This window comes from Ochotona curzoniae, unplaced genomic scaffold (assembly GCF_017591425.1).
Source record: "Ochotona curzoniae isolate NIBS_2020 unplaced genomic scaffold, NIBS_Ocur_1.0 patch258, whole genome shotgun sequence".
Classification (NCBI taxonomy): domain Eukaryota; kingdom Metazoa; phylum Chordata; class Mammalia; order Lagomorpha; family Ochotonidae; genus Ochotona; species Ochotona curzoniae.
Window position 1 is genome coordinate 528,848 of NW_024466815.1, and position 8,721 is coordinate 537,568.

The window sequence follows — 8,721 nt, forward strand, 5'->3', positions numbered from 1 at the left end:
GGATCCTTCATTCACTGCGCTCATTGCATGTGGTGGTCTGCAAAGTTCATGTAAAGGCACTTAATGAAAAGCTGCATTAAAAAAAAAAAAAAAACGGGCCCGGCGCGGTGGCGCAAGTGGTTAAAGCCCTCGCCTTGCACACCCGGGATCCCCTATGGGACCGGTTCTGGTCCTGGCAGCCCCGCTTCCCTTCCAGCTCCCTGCCTGTGGCCTGGGAAAGCAGTCAAGGACGGCCCAAGGCTTTGGGACCCTGCACCCGCGTGGGAGACCCAGAAGAGGCTCCTGGCTTCGGATCGGCATAGTATCGGCCCGTTGCGGCTCACTTGGGGAGTGAATCATCGGACGGAAGATCTTCCTCTCTGTCTCTCCTCTCTGTATATCCGCCTTTCCAATAAAAATAATAATAATAATAAAAAAACCTTTAAAGTTACTGTATTCACTTATTAAAAGGCAGAGCCACAGAGATTTTTCACCCACTGGCTCACTCCCCAAATGACTGCAACGCTCAGGGCTGGGCCAGGCCAAAATCTAGAGTCTAGAACTCTGGGTCACCCGTGTGGCTGTGGGGACCCAAGATCTTGGGCTACCTTCTGCTGCTTCCCCAGCCACGTGATCAAGAAGCTGGATGGAGAGTGGAGCCGCCGGGACTCGAACCAGGTACTCTGATACGGGAGGTACTCCAAGTACTCCAAGCAGAAATCTAACCACCGCACCACACTGTCTCCCCCTGTATAATTTTTGCACACGTGCCACATACACACAAACCCTTATCTTTTAATTCCATATTTCCACAAACTTTATTTGTTTGGAAGGCAGAGAGGAGAGATATATCTATCCACTGGTTCACATCCCACAGGCTCACCCAGCTGCTGGGGGGTGGAGCACAAGTCAGGAGCTGACAACCCCAGCCAGGTCTTCCCTGTTGAAGGGCGGGGACCTCCCAGGGTGCACGAAAGCAGGCAGCTGGATCCGGGAGTGTGGCCAGGACAGGACAGGCCCGCTGCTACGGGCATCCCAGTGCGTGCCCCTGCACACCCGTTAGGAGCGCATGGCAGGGAAGGGCCGGCTCCGAGGTCTGTGCTGCCACCTGCGGGTGGCACACACCAGGGTACTGCGGACCCTCCTGTCTTTCTCTTCCTGTTGGACCATCTGGAATGGGAACCCATGCTCCAGGCGTTCTAGGATGGCCACAGGGTCCCCACTTGGAACACTGGAATTGAGACCACAGCTCTGCCCCACCCCCCCCAACTTCACATAACTGGGTCACCCAGGTCTGCTGGCAGAATACAGAGGAGCTAGTTTCATTTTCTTGAGTGAACAGCTGCCGCTACCTGTTCCCTGGGCCCAGTCACTCTCCCTGGGAATCTTCAGAGTGGCAGGGGGTGAGGGTGGGGGGTGTGGAGACCCAGGGGGGAAGGCTTAATCTCATGGGTCCTGACTCACCCATGGGCCAGGGCAAGGGCAGGAGCTGACGCTGTCCACCCTCATTGGCAGACAGCCCCGCCAATATCTGCTGTTCTCCCTAGCTCAGCCCCCGTGTCAAACCCCCACCTACACACGAGGTAGTCCCTTCACACCCACACGTCTATGCATCCTGGAAGACCACACCTAACTTCTACCACCCCTCTGACCTGGGCACAGAGCCATCATCTGGAATTCAGCCGCTACCCCCCACAACCCAGGAAGGACACTTGGCTGCCAGGAGCTGTTTCTGTTCATCTTTGTGGTCCCTGCACCTCTGGCTGTGCCAAGCATCCAGAAAGTGCCCAGGCCTCTCTACGGAGTGGATCTATGGGGCCACGTGTGTGTGAAGGTGACAAGGGCCACCCTGGGGCCAGGATTGTCCTCCTGGCCCAGGGGGTCATTCCCACAGGGGCCAGGGGACAGGAAGTGAGCCAGTGGCCCAGGACTGCAGATCTCTTCTCAGGCCTGGGAGGAGGGCCAGCTGTGGGGGCTGGGACACAGCAGGAGGGGGGCAGGGAAGCCAGCGGTAACCAGGGAGAGGAGACACAGCCACTTGGTGTTATTGTTACAGAACCATGGAGTACAACTTTGGAAACAGGGTGGCGGTGACACAGAGGGGGTGGCGGAGGCAGGCCGGGGTCAGGGGGGCGCAGTCGGGGCGCGGTCCTGCAGGGGGCGTGGGCTGCCTTCATCAGAGGGGCTGGGCTGGCGGAGACCCGGCTGCTTGTGGAGGCCTCGCAGCTTGGTCAGCAGCTCTTGGACGAAGTCCTGAGGGCAGGGAGTGGGGTGCTAAGAATGTGGGTGGGGGCTCTACCCTGGGCCCACTCTAGCACCCCCACATACCCCGCCAAGAGTCAAGGGGGCCCCTTCTGCTTCCAGGGCAGCAAGGGAAGGGCAGACACGGAGAAGGGACAGACAAGGGAGAGAGACACAGAGAGCCAGGGACACGGAGTCCGGGCCTCGGCCCACGTCAGACCCAGGAGGGTCCCCAGAGACATGGGCCCGAGGCGGCTGCAGGGCAGCCGGACACCCAGTGACGCTGGACCCCAGCAGCCCGATGGAGAAACACGAATATTTTTCCCTTTTAAAGCAGGGAAGGAAGTGGGAGGGTTAGGCGCCTGGGCTTCGGGACCTGTAAGACTGGGGGCCCCTGGGGTGGCGGGGGCAGTGACAGGCAGCAGGGAGGCAGGGAGACAGAAACCCGAGCCAGATGGGGGAGGGAGCGGAGATAATGGAGCCCCCGCAGCAGATGGGCAGGGAGGAGGGGAGAGCTGGGCATAGGAGAAAGCGCCAGCAGGCGGTGGGGGAGCGGTCCATGGGAGGCAGGGGCACCTCTGATGGGGGGACTCACCTCTGTGGGGTTCGTGCACGATTTCAGGAGTCCCTAAACACGCCCCCCCCCCAAAAAAAAACCACAGTAAATAATTCACACTGAATCCTCTCCACCCCTTCCCTTTCCAAGGCAAGAAGGCAAATGCAAGTCAGACTCCAGGGTGGACTGCCACCAGGCTTCAAGGGGAGGAACAGTCTGGGGGCCTAGGGGGTGGGGGTAGGGCAAGAAGGTCACAGCCTTCTCCAGCTCCAGGACAGCAAGGACCTGAGGGCTCCGTCCTTGGGGCTGTGTGACCCCGGGCAAGCAACCCCAGGCAGCCCTCTCTGCGCCCCCATTCCTTTTGCAGAAGACAGTAACCTGCACCCTGAGGTGAGGGATGGAGAGTTGGCACTGGGCAGGTGAGCTGCTGTATGGCACCTGGCAAGCGTTCAGGGAATGTGGAAACTGCTGTTGCTGCTGCTTTTAGGGGGGTGCCAAGTGTCAGACTGGGGGGGCTTCACACACACACACACATGCACGCACACACGCACACACACACACACGCACAACCTACCTGGACCTTCCGGCTCCTCTCCTCCTCACTGTCCAGTTCCAGCAGCTCATCGATGTTTACCTCGTCAGGCATGTCCGCCTCCTAAGGAGAAGGGGGGAGTGTCAGGTCCTCTGTCTCCCTCCTTCCCTGGCCTTCGTCCCAGGCGGCTCTCTCTCTCTCTGCAGCCCCAGGCCCCAGCTGGCGGGCCCTGGAGCCATCATGTGGCAGTCAGGGACAGCACCGCCAAGACAGGACATCTGGGGGCTGGGGGAAGGGTGGCAGATGGGAGGACGGCAGCCCGGGGCGGGCGGGGGGGTGCAGCAGCAGCCCGATGGCTGGGCCCCTCTGAGTCCTAGGAGCCCCCTTCCTCCTGCCCGTGTCCCAGACACCTGCCCCCATGGCTGGCACGGGTCTCTCTCCTTGGCTCCAGCTCCCCCCCAGGAAAAAAACAGGCCCCATCGAGTCCTGGAATGTGGAATTCTGGGATTCAGGAGAGGGGCCCTGGCTCGTGTCCTTTCAAGGCAGTTTCCTCTCGGTGTTGCTAGGTGCGGGGGAGGGGAGCGGCCAGGCTGGAGCTGGTGGGGGCAGGGCCTCTGCCCCCAGGAGACAGGAAGGGCGGGGGACACTGGGGCCAGCCAGGGCCAAAGGGCAAACCCCTCAGGCCCAGAGGGGGGGACTGCGAGGGAGAAAAGCCCCAAGGATGGCTGGCTCAGCCCGCCTGCCAGCGACAGGACCCAGCTGGCCCCAGCTGCCCGCCCCCCAGTGGCTGCAGGCTTGGAGCGGAGGAGGGGTGGGTCCGTGGTGTCCCAGAAGGCTAGGAATGTCGTGTCACGGGGCCGCCAGAGCCTTGGGTGGCTTCCTACAGGGTATGTGCCTAACGGGGTCCTGGCCCACCCCCCAGGATGACCCCACACTGTGCAGCAGACCCCTAGCAACAGAGTTAGTGCCCCTGGAGGTGGGCAGCACGCACAGAACGTGGTGGCGCTAAGAGGGCCTGGCTTCCATGCCACCCGTGGCGGCACTGTCGGGTGAGCACGGGCCGTGGGGCCCTTGGCTGTGTTCCAAGGCCTGTGAACTGTGACCAAGGTAACCCGACCATTCACCGTCCAACGGGACTTTGAAAGCTTCAGAGCATGTCGTGGGCCATTGGGAAAAAAGCGGTTTCCTAAAGAATCCTTTAATTCCGTGTTTTCCAGGAGCTCTTGCGTGGCTGCGGGACTAGGGCCTGGGAGTGTCTGACCCTGATCCATGTCCCTGTGCACTTGGGGGTCTGGTCTGCAGCCATGATGCCCGTTCTGTGCCTCTGCCGGCATGGCTGTGCGTGGCTAGGGGGTCATGGTTGGTCACCGCAGGAGGCATTTGGGGTCGCACCGGGGGGTAGCTTGGGTATATTCTGTGTGGCTACTGCCTGCCTCACCCTGTCTCTATGGACAGCCTGGGAGTGAGGGGTGTGTGTGTATCAGGGGGTAGTTGTTGTGTTGTGCACAGCTGCAAGGACCGACTCAGATGGGACCCCCGCTGGCGGGCTGCTGCATAGCCCCTTACCGCTGTGCCTCTCCTTGTGGCTTCCTGGGCTGTGCATCTGCGTGTGGCTGGCCACGGGCATGTATGGTCCCTGTCCCAAGTCCCTTTGGCTTCCAGACTCCCCTCCCCCACCCTTTCTCTTCCTCCTGTGGCCTGGGGGAGGGGTGGGGGTAGGGCGAGAAGGTCACACAACCTTCTCCAACTCCAGAAGAGCAAGGACGTGAGGTCCAGGCTGCCGGTCAACAACCTCCTGTGGCTTTGACCCCAACGTGGTCTCTTCACCTGCCTCGCCCCTGGAGGAAAGACTGGACACGCAAGTGTGCGCGTGGGACAAGTAAGGTGTCCCAAGCACAGTTGGCCAAGCTGAAAGACGTGGGGGTGCCCTCATAGCGCACAGCAGCCACAGTCATCCCGGGGACCCCCGGCGCGTAGGGTCTGCCCAGCCCAGATCCCCCACCTCTCATCCCAAGCCCCTCGCCCCGCCTCACCCTGCCGCGGTACAGCTCCTCCAAGCGCCCGTCGATCCACTTCTCCACGTCCAGCCGCCGCTGCAGCTCGCGCCGGTCGTACTTGACCGTGACTCGCGCGTGCCTTTTCTGCAGCCCCCCTGGGCTGCCCCCCGGCCCGCGGGCCCGCGACGGAGCCTGCAGCTTGCTCAGCACCCGCTTGCCCAGCCGCTGCGCTGCCATCCCGCCGCCTCCGCCGGCCGACCCCGCGCCGCGATGTGCGCCTGGGCGGTGCGCGCGTCCCGGGGGCCTCTGACGGACCGGGGCGGGGCCGGCCGGGGGCGGGAGCTCGGGCTGGCCCCGGGAGTGGGGATGGGGGTGGCCGGGCCCTCCGCGCACGCCCACCCCGCACGCCCACCCCGCACACCCTGGCCTCAGCTTCCCCTCCTGCAGAGTGCAGGCTGCAAGCCCTCGTGGTCCAGGTATGGGCGGGGTCCGAGAGCCGCGGCTGGGACTCCCGGGCCTGGATCTCACGGGGCGGGGGACCCGGACTGACCGGGGCCGAGCCTTGTCCACGCCCTCTGGCGGCCGCGGGGGCAGCCCCGAGGTGGAGCCGCGGTTTGCTGGTTCATTCATTCAGTCACACACGCATCCCTTTGCACCCCCCAACACCCACTCACTCCTCTCTGGTCACTCGCGGCGGTCAGCGAACCGCAGTGCACTGCACACCCCGGCCAAGCCCAGGGCTCTGCAAGTCGCCGTCTTTGCAGCAGGGACACCAAACGCAGTCCACACAGCTTACCCAAGGGTTGCGGAGGGACAGGTCTCCGGGCCTCCGTGAGAGTCAGAGGAGTCCTGACTGCTCCACTTCCCAGCCAGCTCCCTGCTAAGCCCCTGAAAAGGCAGCGAAGGGTGGTTCAGGTACCTGGGCCCCTGGTCCTACGTGGGAGACCCGGAAGAAGCTTCCGCCTTTGGCTTTGGCCTGACCCTGCCAGCCCTGGGGAAGGAACCAAGCCATGGAAGCTCTCTCGCTCCTACTCTCTCTCTGACTCTACCTTGCAAATAAATAAATACATGGTTTGTAAGAAGTGAAGGGACAATCTAGTTGGATGGGAGAAAAAAAAAATTGCAAATACCAGGTCTGGTGCGGTGGGCTAGCAGCTAAAGTCTTTGCCATGCACGCCAGGATCCCATAAGGGAGCCAGTTCTAATCCCAGCAGCCCTGCTTCCCATCCAGCTCCCTGCTTGTGGCCTGGGAAAGCAGTGGAGGTCAGCCCAAAGCCTTGGGACCCTGCACCCACGTGGGAGACCAGGAAGAGCTCCTGGCTCCTGGCTTCAGATAGATGCAGCTCCAGCCGTTGCAGTCACTTGGGGAGTAAATCATCGTATGGAAAATTTTCCTCTCTGTCTCTCCTCCTTTCTGAATATCTACCTTTTCAATTAAATAAATAAATCTAAAAAAAAAAAAAACCCTCCAAAGAGACATTTGTGTAAGACAAAGACAGACGCATGACGGGCTAGCGTGAGCTGTACGCGAGGAGTGGGACTCAAAATCATGGGATAGCAAGTTCCACCCAGCTGGGCAGACAGTGATTTAAAACAGCAATAATGCCCACTGCCCTGAGACTGAAGGCTCTGCTGTTTGGTTTAGCAACGCTGTGTCCAGCACGGCCGCTCCCCCCATTACTCCCTTCGTGTCCATAGGCCCCCTGTCAGGACGGCACTGGTACCCAACGTCATATCAGAAATGGTCCCACAGTTGTCACCTGTCTCTGGACACCCTATTTCATGTCACAGCTCTCATGCCCAGCCCGCCTCTGGTTTACCTGTGACAGTTGCTGTGCCTAATGGTGACTATAGTGTCTTTGGGGTCTGTTTTATTATTCGTGTACCCTAGTCGGGTGACAAGAGAGCTATGGGCACCTTGGAGATGGGTAAAAAGGTGGTGAGAATTTGATAAAAACGGACTGGAAAGTGGCCTTAGCCTTCATTTTATGAGAGTTGGCAGTCCTCCAAAGTGCCAGTGATAAAAGCACCCACCCACTGTGGGAGGACACCGGTAGTTGGTCTGCTTTCTAAACAATGGATCTAACGCCAAGGGGTGCCACCTTTCAACTGTAACCTTAGAGATGGGTAGGACAGCGTCCCCAGCAAACAGTGTGTTTAGAGCCCTTGCTGCTGGTGCCTAGGGCACAATGAGGAATCCTGGCTGTAGGAATTGAAGGGAGCAGCCCAGGACTGGGGCCCTGGACTGGGGCCAGGCCTGTCGTGGCTGGGGAGTGTGCACCAAGGCCTCCCAGCCTGCCGTCTGCGCTCAGTCCAGGCTGCAGCCTCGTTACAAGCTTGACTGGGGAAAAATTTCCTCTGTTTGCAATTGTAGGAATGAGGCTTTCTTTCTTTGTGGTTATTATTATTTTTTTCAAATCAATCAATCATGACAAATAAAAAAAGTATGATTGGACCCAGTGCGGTGGCCTAGTGGCTAAATTCTCTCCTTGCATGTGCTGGCATCCTATATGGGCATCGGTTTCTATCCTGGCTGCTTCATTTCCTGTTCAGCTCGCTGCCTGTGGCCTGGGAAAGCAATAGAGGATGACCCCAAACCCTGGGACCCTGCACCCGCGAGGGAGACCCAGAAGAAGATCCTGGCTCCTGGCTTCAGATCAGCTCAGCTCTGGCAGTTGTGTTCGTTTGGAGAGTGAGCCAGTGGACGGAAGATCTTTCTTGATGCCTCTTCTTCTCTGTGTAACTTTGACTTTCCAATAAAAATAAATAAATCTTTTTTTTTTTTTAAAGCATTATCGATTTGAAAGGCAAGAGTAACAGAAAAAGTAGGAGAGACACGGAAAGGGGAACTTGGGTACCACTGGCTCATTCCCCAAATGGTTGACAATAGCCAGGACTGGGTCAGGCCAGGGAGCTTATAGTCTACACAAAAGGAGGACCGGCCACCACCAGACCTTAAGGAGTCAGTTATTTCCTATTGTTCATTCTTCCTGCCCCACCTTCTGAGGAGTCACTCTGGAATGATCAATCATGTTTGGTTACTTTGTTTCTGCTCTGTCAGTCACTGTTCAGCCCACTGGAGTACTTGGGCTAATTCGGGCAATAAAGTCTGACTGTAGAAGTAGAAACAAAGCCCATTAAGCAAGCAAATCCTCCACCTGCAAGGCTGGCATCCCACCTGGGAGCCAGTTCAAGTCCTAGCTGCTCCAGTTCCAATCCAGCTTCCTGCTTATGGACTGGGATAACAGTGGAGGATGGTCCAAGTTCTTAGGCACCTGCACCTACATGGGAGACCTGCAAGAAGCTCCTGGTTTCAGATCAGCGTAGCTCTCTGGGGAGTGAATCAGTGGATAGAAGATCTCTCTGTCTTTTTGTCTCTGTAAATGTGCTTAGGGGGAGGGGATGGGGCCAGGGGA

The 8,721-nt window shown here is 59.1% G+C and overlaps 1 protein-coding gene across 2 annotated transcripts; it reads right to left on the minus strand.

Moving 5' to 3' along the window:
• Positions 1 to 1,570: 1,570 nt before the first annotated feature.
• On the minus strand, positions 1,571 to 5,542 carry LOC121166867 (protein phosphatase 1 regulatory subunit 14A). 2 transcript variants are annotated; one of them, XM_040996176.1, is made up of 4 exons: positions 5,342 to 5,542; positions 3,351 to 3,431; positions 2,816 to 2,848; positions 1,571 to 2,232 (listed from the first exon to the last, which is right to left on the minus strand). In XM_040996176.1, the coding sequence occupies exons 1-4, from the start codon at positions 5,540 to 5,542 to the stop codon at positions 2,104 to 2,106; spliced, it is 444 nt and encodes a 147-aa protein (XP_040852110.1). In that variant the 3' UTR covers positions 1,571 to 2,103. The 2 variants fall into 2 exon arrangements, with proteins under 2 accessions (XP_040852110.1, XP_040852111.1); XM_040996177.1 differs by lacking the exon at positions 3,351 to 3,431.
• Between the last annotated feature and the right edge of the window lie 3,179 nt (positions 5,543 to 8,721).

Coding starts and splice junctions, on each gene's coding strand:
- LOC121166867 (XM_040996176.1), bottom strand. CDS start 5,542: ATGGCAGCGCAGCGGCTGGGCAAGCGGGTGCTGAGCAAGCTGCAGGCT. Junction 3,432..5,341: donor AGGAGCTGTACCGCGGCAGG/GTGAGGCGGGGC, acceptor CCTTCTCCTTAG/GAGGCGGACATGCCTGACGA. Junction 2,849..3,350: donor AGAGGAGCCGGAAGGTCCAG/GTAGGTTGTGCG, acceptor GGGCGTGTTTAG/GGACTCCTGAAATCGTGCAC.